The 15,177-nt window shown below is 43.8% G+C and overlaps 1 protein-coding gene across 5 annotated transcripts in view; it reads left to right on the forward strand.

The window, feature by feature from the left end:
• LOC140393675 (plasma membrane calcium-transporting ATPase 1-like) overlaps nucleotides 1–15,177 on the forward strand; it is a 182,490-nt gene that overhangs the window by 64,971 nt on the left and 102,342 nt on the right. For all 5 annotated transcript variants that reach the window (XM_072479964.1, XM_072479963.1, XM_072479961.1 and 2 more), the window contains exon 3: nucleotides 14,856–15,053. In XM_072479964.1, the coding sequence (XP_072336065.1) occupies nucleotides 14,856–15,053 (198 nt within the window). The remainder of the gene's footprint in view (nucleotides 1–14,855; nucleotides 15,054–15,177) is intronic.

The raw sequence follows: 15,177 nt of genomic DNA on the forward strand, positions 1-15,177 counted from the left end.
GAGCAATAATGGGCTAATAGCTGGCGTATCTGTGGAAATAAGGCCTTCAATATCACAGTTCCTTCTTTTCAAATTTCTTTTGGAATACCAGTGAGTTCCAAGTGGCCGAAAATAGAAGTAGTTTTCAGAGAAGTGGTTATTAGAAATAAAGTATAGCTTTAAGTAAGGTTAATTTTGTATTTCTATAGTTGAAAGGGTTAAGGACTTCCGACAATCTCTTTAAAAGGTGTCTATTGTAATGAGGATTTTCGGACCTTATAACAAATGCCATTTGAAGAAAAATTAATCTGTTGCTTAGCAACATAGGGCCTCACTGAGACAGCAAGAGCTCTTGAGTTGGTTGCGACCTGTACCAGCAGGAGCTGGACACAGGACCGGAAACTGCAAAGGGCCAAAAGAACAAAAGTCCTAAAAACCAGGGGATGGGTGAAAAGAATATTTCAGGTAGACAGTTAAGTCGGAGGAACAAAATCAACATGGATAATCACCTTTTGTATTTCCTAGTTTGATCCCAGATATAGCTCTGTGACTGAAATAACTCTTTCCGATCACTCTGATTTTCTTCTGGGAGATAACGCCGTAACGTATCCAAATTTCTTATCAAAATATCTTTTGAGCATATTAACATTTTTCCTTCTATCTGGCGTTTATATCAAATAATTCACCTACTCAATTTCCTTTCAAGGTGCACTAAATATTGCTTTTAATGGTTCAGCTATCACTGATAATACTAATACTTTCTCCCCACTAACAAAACTACAAGTTTTTAATTTCTTATCCGCCACATTTTTCATCACATGCTGTGACAATATTAAATGCTTTGTAGCCAACTCCTCAGCTCTAGTTACGCTCTCCCGAATGTTTGGCATATAGTCCAAAATTGTAGTCTCAGAACTCTGACTCACCAATTTCTCCTTAATCAATTTAAATGGTCCTCTTACCTCATGGCCAAAAATCAATTTGAGCAAACTGAATTTTGTTGATTCATTAGGTGCATACCTAAATGCCAATGGAATTCCTTTATCAAAATCCTCAGGACTTAGGTCCTCACCATGATCTTAACATTATGGCGCCAGAGTGTGGCGACTCTGTGAGCTCTCCCCTGCAGATCCTCTTCCGACATCTTTTTATTTTTTTTATTTATAAAAAAAAAAATATCTAAGAGGACCCAATTATTTTTTCCAATTAAGGGCCACTCTGATCAGGCCAATCCACCTAGCCTGCACATCTTTGGGTTGTGCGGGCAAAACCCGCACAGACACGGGGAGAACGTGCAAACTCCACACGGACAGTGACCCAGGGCCAGGATTCGAACCCGGGTCCTCCGTGTCGTAGGCAGCAATGCTAACCACTGTGCCACCGTGCTGCCCTCCTACATCTTTTTCTAACTATTATCACTATGTACTATAATTATTAATTATTATGGTCTGTTCTCTGTATTTATGTTTGGAACGATCTGCCTGGACTGTACGCAGAACAATACTTTTCACTGTACCTCGGTACACATGACTTCTGTTGTAATTTGCCAACTTTTCTGAACTAAAGTTTTCCACTTCAACCTCCATCTGCTCTTGTTCTTTCCCAACCATCTGGTCAAAGGTTTTTTTTCGATAACTGAACCTCAGCCTCCCTATCTTTACTCCTTGAATTCTCCTCCTCCTGGACTTCCGGTGGCGACATGTAGGAGGAGGTCGCACATTAGGTAGCTACCGCTAGAGTCCTTTTTACCTGGTTTCCGAGGATAACTTTGGTACAGACTTGTCCCAGTTGAGAGCTGTTTGCCAAAGGATGTCAAAAAAACTAAGAAGGAATATTGGGGAGAAGGGTGTGAACGTTATTCCTCCTGCAGAATCGAGCAAGGTGTGGAGTCCATTGGGAGGGACGATGACGGAGGAAGACTGGTCGAGTGGGGTCGCATCTCTTATGGTGGATAAGCTGGCGGAGGTGATGGCGGCTGAATTCGAAAGGCAGTTCAATAAACACTTTGAACGGCAAGGTGGGGTGATGCTGGAGACCCTCAAGCAGTCGATGGATGATGCACTGTTCTCCATTTTCACCAGTACATAATGCACACTCGCGGTTCGATTACTTTATATAGGGGTGATCTTTGTTGCCGGAGGTGAGGAAAGCAGACTATTCCGCGATTGTTATCTCGGATCATGTCCGCACCTATAGGATGTGGTGTTGGAGAGGGGGCCAGCGAGAGGTTTGAATGTGGGGCCGTTGATGGATCTGTGATTCTGTGTGAAGTTGGTACGGGAGATTGCCGAATATGTGGGTTTTAACAAGAATGGGGAGGTCTCAACATTGGTGGTGTGGGAGGCGGTGAGAAGAGAGGTAATCTTGCATAAGGCGCAGGTAGATAGGGAGGCAAGGGAGGAACGTCACCGGTTGATAGGTGAGATCTTGGAGGTAGATGGCAAATATTCGGAGGATCCCACCTCCGAGCACCTGGTTAGCAGGAAGAAACTGCAGACACAGTTTGACTTGTCCACTGATGGGTCGGTACACCAGCTGCGGCGTTCAAAGGGCGTAATGTACGAATACGGGGCGAAGGCCAGTCATCTTTTGGTTGGCCAGCTGAGGCGGCAGGCGGCCTCCTGAGAGATCGTTCCAGTTCAGGATATGGGAGGTGGATTAGTACCTGCGCCGGGCAAAGCGAATGGGACGTTCGAGGCTTTTTGACCAAAGGTTGCTTGGTCGGAGCCGGCTGGGGATGAGTCGGATATGGTAGAGTTTCTGGAGGGATCGGAGTGTCCTACAGTGGAGGAGGATTGGGAAGGGATGGAGGAGCCACTAGGTGGGGGTTGAGGAGATTTGGACAACGATAGGAAAAGTGCAGACTGATAAGGCGCCAGGACAGATGGGTTCCTGGTGGAATTATAAAACATTTACTGACCGGCTAATACTGTTGTTGGTAAAGATGCTTGAGGATTAATTTGAGGTACGGGGGACTCTTCCGGGCACGATGCAGTCGTCCATTTCGCTTCTAACAAAGAAAGATAAGGACCCGGTGGATTGCGGATCATACTGACAGATTTCCTTACTGAACGTGGACGCTAAGATCTTGGCCAAGGTACTGGCGCTGAGTTTGGGGGAGTGTCTCCCTCGGGTTGTTGGGGAAGAGCAGACAGGGTTTGTATAGGAAGGCTTTTCTGCTCTAATGTGCGGCAGCTGTTAAAGGTGGTACTATCCCATTCGGGGGTGGGGTGGGGGGAGTGGAGACAGCAAGTTATTGTGGCTTTGGATGCAGAGAAAGCTTTTAGTAGGGTAGAGTGAGGCTATTTGTATGCGGTGCTGGAACAATTTGAAATAGGGCCCAAATTTGTGGCGTGGATCTCAGTACTGCGTAAGACGCCTAAGGCTCCTGTCTGCATGATCAGCGTAGATTGAGATATTTTCAGCTACACGGGGGATTGAGACAGGTGCCCTATGTCCCCTCTCCTTTTCACCTTGGCAACTGAACCTGTGCCCTGAGGAATTTGTATAGTGGAGGGGGATAGTGAGAGTTGTAGAGCACAAGAGTGTCCCTGTACCCTGATCTGCTTTTGTACGTCCCGTAACTGGTCTGCAGAATGGAGGATAGAATGGGGCTGTTGAAATGGTTTGCCGCTTTCCTAATTTGGAGAAAAGTGAGTGTTTTTCGGGAAGGGAGCCGATCTGTGGGTGTTGCCATTCCACTTAATGGACACTCACTTCAGGTATTTAGGGGGGCAGGTAGCTCCGAATTGGGCCCGGATTCATAAGTTGAACTTTACGAGCCTGGTGAGTAGGGTTAAAGCCGAGTTAGAGGTGGAATCGCCTCCCTCTGTCTTTGGCGGGCCGAGTCCAATCAGTGAAGGTGAATATTCTACCGAGGTTTATGTTTCTATTCCAGTGTTTGCCTGCTTGTTTTGCCGAAAGCGTTCTTTGTGGGTGTGGGGAGATTGATTCATCCTTCATCTGGGCAGGCAAGGTAGCAAGGATTCGGAAAACCGTTCTCCAGAGGGACCGGCAGTCAGGGGTTTGGCGATGCCGACTTTGATATATTACTATTGGCCAGCGAATGCGGACAAGGCTGTTGGCCTGGTGTGGGGGTCAGGAGGCAGTGTGGGTGCAGGTGGAGTCAGCGTTGTGTAAGGGGTTGGGGTTGAGGGCATTGGTGACGGCCTCATTTCCATTTTCCCCAGGGACGTATTCGGGTAACCCTGTGGCGGTTTCCACTTTGAGAATATGGAGACAATTTCGGCAACACTTTAAATCAAGGGCAGCTCGAAGTTGGTGCCGATTTGTGTGAACCACATGTTTGAGCCGGCGAGGTTCGATGCCAAATTTAGAGGGTGGAAGGAATGAGGGGTTTGCTTTTAGAGGGCCAATTTGCGAGCTTGGAGGAGTTGTCAGAGAAATGTGGATTTTCGCAGTCAAGAACCTTTAGATATTTTCAGGATCGTAACCGCGAGGAGGATTTTCCTGACATTCCTGGTAGGGCCGCCATCCCTGTTGTTGGAGGGGGTGTTGTCACTTGTGGGGACGGAGAGGGGAGTACTTGGGGGATTTATGGCAGGATCCTGGTGGAGGATATCATCGCTGGAGGGGGTTAAGACCAAGTGGGAGGAAGAGCTGGGGGCAGAATTGGATGATGGAGTGTGGTGTGAGGCACTGAGGTGAGGAGGGTGAATGCTACATCTTCGTGTGCGAGACTCGGGCTAATGCAGTGTGAGCGTTGTGGAAGGGGCCCAGCCAACCATGTGCACATGTTCTGGTCATGTCCTGAGCTCGTGAGATTCTGGGCCTCCTTTAGCACCATGTCGGCGATTCTGCAAATTGAATTGGAGCCATATTTGGGGTGTCAGACCTGTTGGGAGCGGGGGCGGCGATGTTCTGGCCTTTGCCTTGCAGGCGGATTCTGTTGGAGTGGAGTTCAGCTTCTCCACCCAGTGCCTCTGTATGGCTGGGTGATCTCACGGAGATTTTGCACCTCAAGAAAGTCAAGTGAGGGGGCTATTGAACGGTTCAAAATTGAACAACAAACAATGGCAGCCTTTTATTGTATACTTTAAAGAGCTGGTCATGGTCAGCTGTTATGGAGGGGGGGGGGATTGAGAGTGTGGCTTCTGTTGCTTTTATTAATTTTAATAATTGGGTGGCACGGTAGCAGTGGCTAACATTGTTGCTTCACAGTGTCTGGGTCCCAGGTTCGATTCCCGGCCTGGGTCACTGTCTGTGTGGAGTCTGCACGTTCTTCCTGTGTCTGCGTGGGTTTCCTCCGGGTGCTCCGGTTTCCTCCCACAAGTCCCGAAAGACGTGCTGTTAGGTGAATTGGACATTCTGAATTCTCCCTCAGTGTACCCGAACAGGCGCCGGAGTGTGGCGATCGGGGATTATCACAGCAACTTCATTGCAGTGTTAATGTAAGCCTACTTGTGACACTAATAAAGATTATTATTATTTGTTTTACTGTTTTATTATGTATTTATCAAAAATGTTGACTAAAACTATTTTTTTTAAAAAGAATTGTCCTCCTGTCTCAACTTGTGGCTTTGTGATCTTGTTGTTTCTTGCAAAACCTCAATTAGACTTTCCATCGGTTTTTCAACTATCGGTTAGGCATCATGTCCATCTGTAATCCAGATATATCAATACCCAGGACATACTTCCTCCTGAGAAAGGTAATTTCTCTATTACTCCTACAACTTTTCACTGGATTCTCTAACTTTATTGTACATAATGGAATGCTACTGATTTCACCTTTAATCCCACATATTACCACCTTTACTGGTAATACTCCTATTGAACTATGTATCTCCTTATCTCTGACCATTAAAGATTGACTTTCTCCTGTATCCCTTAAGAGCTTAACCTCCTTACCTATTCCACCTTGTACACCTGAGTAAACCATACCCTCACAAATACAATCTTTTAAAAGCTCTGACACCTGCTTATCAACCATCCTCTGAACAGGCTGTACACACCCGCAACCACGGTGTTAATAAACCCCACGGGCTTGTTCTGTTTTAAAGACTCAGTTTTCCCAGTACTGTACAGTTTTTAAATTTTGCTTAACATACACTTTTCTAATGACATGCCAGTTGCAAAATTGACGTTCAACGTTACTCCACAGCCTTGTGAATTGACGATGTATGTTATAAAGCAGAGGCGCAAGTGCCTAATCTTTCTGTTAACCTGACTAGCTTTCCTGTGACATGCACAAGCTGCAAGTAGTCCGTGCCGGGTGTTGGTATTGGCAAACTGAGAACTGCTGGCAAATGTCAGGCCATGAACGGCAAGAGCTCCGACCTTGCAGCTGTAATCGGAAAGGCAAATTGAGTCAATTCACTGATTCAATGGTTAAGATTTGGCAGCTGACTTTCCAAATAGGATTTAAGTGGATTAAACGCCTCTTAGTTGCTGGGCAAGAAGCAAATGGAGCCAGTTTACAAATCAGACAATGAAACCGACTGCAAGACGATCTGCGAGGTGGAGATTGGCCGTTATTTACGTACTATATTTAGAAACTAGTTGATTTTCTAATCGCTGCAGCTGAAATCATTCGGAATGATCCTGAATTCAGTCGATGATTTGTGGCGATGCTTGTAAAGATTGCGTTATTAATCTGCCCCGTTCATCTGCGCATCTCGTGCCTTTAACTTGGTAAATTCAGAGCATCCTCAAGATAGAGACTTGCTTTGGCATATCAATAATGTGAAATAGCCCAGCCCCTCGAGCCTATTTATACCACCCTGAGATCTGGTGACCCGCTGAGCGGTGTGATCAATGTTTTTATTGTTACACTCCAGCCAAGGTGCAACACCGACCAGACTTGAGGTCAAAGGGAATTCTCATAAAGCCAAAAGAAATGTTGCTGTTGTATTGATCAGAAAATAACCCGTAACAAGTCCCACTGGCTGAAATATAACTAGAGAACCAAGTGCTCAATCGTATGTGTGAATTCTTTGGCAGGCATTGTACTCTTAACAGCAGGTACAACTTTCTACTTTACTGTTACTGAGATTATTTTTCACTTTTGTCACCTGTTGATCCTAAACTTCGTAAGTGCACTATTTACTTTAATGTCTCAAACCAAATTGTAACGCTATTCTGTAGTGTTTGACCTAATTATGATTTTATCCTTTAAAACCATTTTTTTCCTTCCTTCTTCTGGGAAAGCTTTATAAAAATTTTTAAAATGAGTGTGTTGAGCAGTATTTGATGGGGGAGAAATATAGGTGAGTGACCAACATTCATGTTTAATTGCCCAGCTTTGGCAATCTTCCAAAATGTTTCCAGTCAAGTGGCCATCCATTGAGATAAAAATGTTGAGAATGCTTAACAGAAGCATGGTACACTTTTGTTAATGCTTTTGAAGTACTCCTTTGTAAAGTGTAGCCATGGCCTTATCCCAGGTAACTCCTTAAACTAATTCCATATTTGAGATTAGGTTGAGAACAGTTTGCATAAATTTGAATAATTCCCTTTGATAGCAGTTTGAGATGTTTAAAATGTCCACGGGAGTTGGGATGGATACCAAGAAAGTATTTCCTCTGAAAGGGAAGTCAAGAACAAACAACGAGACATCTTAAAATGTAGGAAGCACAGCACAGGAACAGGCCCTTCGGCCCTCCAAGCCTGCGACGATCAGATGTCCTATCGAGACCAACCGCCTGTATTCTTCTATAACCCCGTCTGTTCATGTGTCTATCTAAATAAATCTTAAAGGACGCTAACGTTTCTGCGATGAGGAGGCCAAAACACAATACACCATGCGCTGTCTCACCAAGGCTCCAGACAGTTACAGCATGACATCTTTACACATGTACAAGAATGCCCTTGCGAGAAAGGCCAACATACTGTTGCCCTTCCTAATTACTTGCTGTACCTGCATGATTGGATTGGAGTGGCTTTGTTTGTTGTCACGTGTACCAAGGTAAAGTGAAAGGTATTGTTCTGCGTGCAGCTCAGATAGATCATTCCGTACATGAAAAGAAAATACATAATAGGGCAAACATAAAATACACAATGTAAATACATAGACATAGGCATCAGATGAAGCACACAGGAGTGTAGTACTACTCTGTAGAGAAGATGTGAAGAGATCAGATCAGTCCATTAGAGGATCGTTTAGGAGTCTGGTAACAGGGTGAAGTACCTCTATCCTCCATATTTTATCAATCTCTGAAATTGAAAATTTCAAAACTCTGAACTTATTTTGCACTTAAACAATTTGCAGAAACAAAGATATTGGTCAAATCTTATATAGTGCTGTTTTAAAAAAAAAAACCTCTAGCAACAGTTTACAGGAGCTTAACCTTCTAATTTAACCTGCTCGAGATTCAAGCTCTTCAGTTGAAAGTCTTCCAAAAGGCACCAGAAATCTGTTTTGCATGCATGAAGTCTCTCTCTTCGTGAGAACCGTTTTAAAGAATACATTTCCCTTTCAAGGTAGAAATGTTCACTTTGATTTCAATTGCGTAGCAAAGTAACCGTGGTGTTTTTGTCCTGTGACAATAATGTCAGCTCTCAATATTTACCTAACACTTCTGGACTAATTGCTGGAAATTATTAAGATTGGATGCTTTTTAAAGAGGTGGCCTAGTTTATAGTTCCATTGACGCATGTTTGCTTCTCTCACTGCACATTTGCATTAGCATTTTAAACTCAATGTCGCACTTGATAGTAAAAGCATTTGATTTTGAGTCGATGTTTTGATCTTAAATCTGAGATTTATATTGTTCCATTTACCTAAGATATGGGGCAAAGATGGGTGTATGGAAAAAGGTCACCGATTAGCCATGATCTCATTGAATAGTATACAGGCGCAAGAGGTTCAATGGCCAATTCCATGTTTCTACATTCCTAAAGTAATCGTTTTTAATTCTAAATAAAGCAGTCATCAGCAGGTACCACAGGAATGGTGCTGATACTCAATAAGTGCATCATTCTCCTGTAAAGTGCCTTGAAATATTTTATTATTTTAAAGGCGCTATACAAACAAAGGAGATAGCCATCGTATCCATTTTTACTGAGACAAAATTTAAAGGTGGGTGCACAACTGGATCAGTTTTCAGTGGCTCGTGTTTATGTTGAGAACGATTCCTGTGATTTCCCATGTCGGGACAGGCTTTGTGTTGCAACATAAAGAACAAAGAACAAATAAAAGTTCAGCACAGGACCAGGCCCCTCGGCCCTCCAAGCCTGCGCCGACCATGCTGCCCGGCTAAACTAAAATTTTCTACACTTCCGGGGTCCGTATCCCTCTATTCCCACCCTATTAATAAATCTTTAAAACGGTATTTGTCAAGATGCCCCTTAAACATCACTATCGTCCCTACTTCCACTACCTCTTCCGGCAGCGAGTTCCAGGCACCCACTACCCTCTGTGTATAAAAAAAAAAAAAAAAAAACTTGCCTCGTACATCTCCTCTAAACCTTGCCCCTCGCACTTAAACCTATGCCCCTTAGTAATTGACCTCTCTACCCTGGGGAAAAGCTTCTGACTATCCACTCTGTCTATGCTCCTCATAATTTTGTAGACCTCTATCGCTCCTCAACCTCCGTTCCAGTGAGAACAAACAGAGTTTATTCAACCTCTCCTCGTAGCTAATGCCCTCCATACCAGGTAACATCCTGGTAAATCTCTTCTGCACCCTTTCCAAAGCCTCCACATCCTACTGGTAGTGTGGCGACCAGAATTGAACACTATACTCCCAAGTGTGGCCTAACTAAGGTTCTACACAGCTGCAACATGACTTGCCAATTTTTATACTCAATGCCCTGGCCAATGAAGGCAAGCATGCCGTATGCCTTCTTGACTACCTTCTCCACCTGTGTTGCCCCTTTCAGTGATCTGTGAACCTGTACACCAAGATCTCTGTGACTGTCAATACGTTTGAGGGTTCTACCATTCACTGTATATTCCCTACCTGTATTAGACCTTCCAAAATGCATAACCAGAGGAAGGTGGTTTTTCACCTTTTTGAATTGGTCCGCAGGACAAAACCATACTCGGATTTGAAAAGGTGGCACTGCCGTTGTGGTGAAACTGGTGCTTCCTGTGGTGTTCTTTGTGATTCTGATCTCAGGGTGGATGTCGTTGTCTTCACAAAGACCACACCGAAGCTAAGTTCATTAACAAAGCTAACTTTTATTTCCACGACTTAAATTAAACTCCTATAGCAAACAATAATTATAGTAACCTACACTCTACAAACACTAGTCTCTACATTCTAACTCTCACTGTACTCTATCTCCTCTAGATCTCTCCTATGCACTCTACTCCTGCCTTCCCTCTCCCAGAAGCCTGAGAGTCAGTGCTTCATATAGTACTGCTTCTAGCTCCATCTAGTGGTTAATTGTAACACGACATTAACTCTTTGTGTACTGAACATTTCTATAACTTCTCACTTCCATTTACACCATTTGCCTTTTATTTTTTGAGTGAGTAATCCGTTTCACCTGCTGGGTATCCATGGCATAAAGCAATAAAACATAGGAACTTTGTCAGGAACCTCAGTAAAATTGAGGAGAGATCGACCTGCGGGTCTCGGGTGATTATTGCTGCGTTGGCTTTTGTTCAAGTCCCACAGCAGTACTTCACCCTCTTGCAACATTAGTTTTGTACGCCCTCACTTAAAAGTAAGCTTGCTTGGAGTCTCAAAATCGTACACGAGTGTTGGCACAACGTAAGAGCAGCTTACGCCAAATTCGCTAATTCATGTTGGCTCGGGTCAGGGACCTCCCATGTTAAAGGTCAATAGAGCACAGTTTTTGTATGTGTTCAGTTTTCAGATTTATGGATGAAGAATACTCCTCCGAGTTATTGGTGGAAAAATCAACAAATTTTTTTTTTTAAAGATCCCCTTCTATTTGAGCCCAATCGATGTAGTAAGTAACAGATAGTATTGAAGAAACCGATTTGATTTGCATCTTATGTAATGCTAAAACTTCAAATGGGAGCAGTCATGTAATTTACTTTTATAATAAAAATCATTATTGTCACAAGTAAGATTACATTAACACCGCATTGCAGTTAACTGTGAAAAGCTCCTAGTCTCCACACTCGGGTACACTGAGGGTGAATTCAGAATGTCCAAATTACCTAACAGCACGTCTTTCGGGACTTGTGGGAGGAAACCGGAGCACCCGGAGGAAACCCACGCAGACACGGGGAGAACGTGCAGACTCCGCACAGACAGTGACCCAAGCCGGGAATCGAACCCGGGACCCTGGAGCTGTGAGGCAATAGTGCTAACCCTCTGTGCTATCGTGCTGCCCCACATTTTATACATTTTATGAATTAAATATTTTGGGAACCAATAAAATGTCAGTTTTTCTTTTTAAATGGGTAAGTTATTTGGTTGGCCTTTTTCTAACACTTGAACTTGAGGGAGTAATTCCTGCATAATCAGAATTGATCGTTGATTAGGTTCAAATAGAAGGAGGGTTGTTGTTTTTTTTTTAAAAGAGATTTTCTGTACATTTTCCTATGAATGACTTTGTGTGGAATCTTTCAGTCAGATTACAGATAGAGATTTCAAGCACCCGTAAACCCAAACACCGAACACCTCCAAAAACCACGCTTTGTTAGAGCAAGAAATCTAGCTGTTTGCCCCACCTCGTGTCCAGCTGCAGTGAGGGTTTTTGCTCCTGATCCCTGATTCAAACCCTATCAACCAAGGAAATGCTGCCCCTCGGAAATGAAATGGAATCGGCAAGTCTTTGAAAGTGCCAGGTATGCCTGCCTAGTCTGGTCTTCCAGAGGTCGCTTTCCTTCATTCACCAACTCGTTAACGTTTTCCTCCGAGGCACTAAATATTTTCTCCGACTCATTACTAGCAAGATTTCCGCAAGTCACCGCTTACTCATCCCAACTAAGCAACTAATAGCCAAAAATATCCTAGTCCCGAAACACAATCAGTCCCAGGAGTGTCAGGCAGGGATGTACTAGAGATGTACTTCAGAGGCTGTACAAGGCTCTGGTCAGACCCCATTGGGAGCAGTTTTGGGCTCTGTATCTAAGGAAGGATGTGCTGGCCTTGGAAAGGGTCCAGAGGAGGTTCACAAGAATTATCCCTGGAATGAAGAGCTTGAATGAGGAACATTTGAGGACTCTGGATCTGTACTCGTTGGAGTTTAGAAAGATGAGGGGGAATATATCTACAAGATACTGCGAGGCCTGGATAGAGTGGACGTGGAGAGGATGTTTCCACTTGTAGGAAAAACTAGAACCAGAGGACACCATCTCAGACTAAAGGGATGATCCTTTAAAACAGAGATGAGGAGGAATTCCTTCAGCCAGAGGGTGGTGAACCTGTGGAACTCTTTGCCGCAGAAGGGTGTGGAGGCCAATTCACTGAGTGTCTTTAAGACAGAGATAGATAGGTTCATGATTAATAAGGGGATCAGGGGTTATGGGGAGAAGGCAGAAGAATGGGGATGAGAAAATATCTGCCATGATTGAATGGCGGAGCAGACTCGATGGGCTATGTCTTATGGTCTAAAGGATACTCAACCTGTATCCCTCTATGGTCGTATACAGTACAGCCTGTGTACCTCATAAACTTTTTATTGGATTTAGGTGTTCTGATGCTTTGGCGGCAGTGGAAATGAATAGACAGATTGCCTGCCTGTTTCAGCATAGCGAGTGGGGGTGGCATTGTAAGTTCCGTGCCACGGCAGGAAGCAAGCAGACATGGCTTGTGTGGGCTGAGTTTGTTTCTAAACATTTGAGGGACTAGATGGGCTGCGTCACATCCTACTCTTTCCTCACGTCGCTCAATCGTATCAGCCTAAAATGTTTCCAGCCTGTAGCAGTGTTGAACTTGGGAGATGCTCCTCCACATGCAGATGCGCTATGCCCTAAAGTTTGCAATGAAACCTGTTTTAAAAAGTTTTATTTTTGCGTCTTGTACTGTAGCATTTTTGAATTGTAAAATGGTCTCAGCCTGGAACACGTGCACAGCTAAAACATTCACTGGAGCTGTGAATCTTAATTTTTTTTTTTTTTTGCAAGGCGAGATTAAATATTGCACTGTCTTCGGGGGAGGAGAGACAGCTTGTGTGACGGTTTCATCTCCACCAGCACGGCATTTGTTCAAAAAATATTGTGCATCTTCAACCAAACAAACACATGCTACTTTTTCGCCACTGCCTCAGGTGGATTTTCTCGGCGATGGGAAAGACTTTGACCCATTTCTTTCTGAGCTATTGGCTAGACTGTGTTTGTCAAATGAGAATTTGTTGCATTGATTTCTATTTGCTTATCACCAGTATGCCTGCATCCTCAAACAAGGCATTCTGGGATATTGTCTCAGTCCGATCTGTTTACTGGATCAACCAAAACTATTTTTGGTGCTTAACTGTCGAAATGTTAATGGAAAACCCCGGCTGTTTTTAGATTTGGTTTAGTGGTGTGCTAATGTCCCCTGCCACGACCGTGTTAGTCCCACGGAATCTGTTCATGAATCAAGCCGATTACTTTTGAGTTCTAAAGCTGGGAGCTGGAAAGATTGTTCTTTGTATTTAGGGGGGAAAAAATAAAAGTTTCTCCTAGTTGTCAATTTTGGTAAATCCAAAATGAGTGAGATTCACATAAACATGCTGGTGGGAGATCTGGAGTTCTGTTTTCCCCCAGGAGAAGTGAGAATAATTGAAATATTTAAGACTTGAGTTTGACAGATCAAGCAGGTTAATAATATTGAATGGAGAAAAAGCGTTGATATGCTGAATTGCCTATATTGTCTCTCTAGAATGGGTTAGAGATGGTGACTGTAAGAGGGGCTAACAAAATGAACTTCCCCACCAACCCATGGTTTGTTTAGATTGTGTTGTAAGGTTTAGGGAGATATTCCAGGATTGGCTTCAGTGACTTCCGTTCATCACCGAGTAAATTTCCCATTCTGTACCTTGATGATGGTTTTGTCTGAAACTCGCTGTATGGGAGTAAGTCCACATTGTAGCCCTCCACAAGACTGTACGCTGGAGTTCTGTGCTGCTGCATTACCTAACAACAGTTAGGTCATTTTTCTTTTCATTTCATTTTCATTTCATTTCATCTGATCACTTTGGATATACACTTCTAAACTATTCACTGCCAGCTTAAAAACATTAGTGATTTAAGGCGGACAAAATGTTTTGGCTCAGTTAGAAACCGCATTATTCCAGAGGGCAAACATGTGCATCTAGCCATGAAATCTGAACCATTGGCATCTCTTTTTTTTTAATTTAGAGTAGCCAATTATTTTTTTCTGCTTAAGGGGCAATTTAGCGTGGTAAATCTACCCACCCTGCACATCTTTGGGTTCCCACGCAGACATGGGGAGAATGTGCAAATTCCACATGGACAGTGACCCAGAGCTCGGATCGAACCCAGGTCATCAGCGCCATAGGCAGCAGTGCTAACCACTGCACCGCCATGCTGCTCTCATTGGCATCTCTTTAATGAAAATGAATACGAGGTATGGGCGACACGATAGCACAGTGGTTAGCACTGATGCTTCACAGGGCCAGGGACCCGGGTTTGATTCCTGGCTTGAATCACTGTCTGTGCGGAGTCTGCACGCTCTCCCCGTGTCTGCGTGGGTTTCCTCCGGGTACTCCGGTTTCCCCCCACAAACCCCGAAAGATCTGCTGTTGGGTGAATTGGACATTCTGAATTCTCCATCAGTGTACCCGAACAGGCGCCGGAGTGTGGCGACTAGGGGATGTCCACCCTTCATTGCAGTCTTAATGTAAGCGTACTTGCGATGCTAATAAAGAGTATTATTATTATTACTGGGAATGGTCTGATTGTACATTAACACTTGACTGCTTGAAACTCTCCCACCTGAAGTCGTCTGTTTTCTTTGGTAATAATTATTTTCCCTCTCTCTCTTTCTCAGGTTTGTCTGGCAACCCGACTGATCTCGACAAGCGAAAACTCGTGTTTGGTCAGAACTTTATACCACCCAAAAAGGCAAAAACATTCCTGCAGTTAGTATGGGAAGCGCTACAAGATGTAACTTTAATTATACTAGAAATCGCAGCCATTATATCTTTGGGCCTTTCCTTTTACCGTCCTCCTGGAGGGGACAGTGAATGTAAGTATTCCAGACATCTATTAAAAGACCTAAAAGATTGTGGTGGGGGGGACGACTTTTAATTCCAAGAATTAGCGTGTAAATCCATAGGTTCATATGCTCCAATGAGAAGAGTTTTTAATCG

The sequence above is a fragment of the Scyliorhinus torazame genome, chromosome 17 (genome assembly GCF_047496885.1).
Source record: "Scyliorhinus torazame isolate Kashiwa2021f chromosome 17, sScyTor2.1, whole genome shotgun sequence".
Taxonomy (NCBI): Eukaryota; Metazoa; Chordata; class Chondrichthyes; order Carcharhiniformes; family Scyliorhinidae; genus Scyliorhinus; species Scyliorhinus torazame.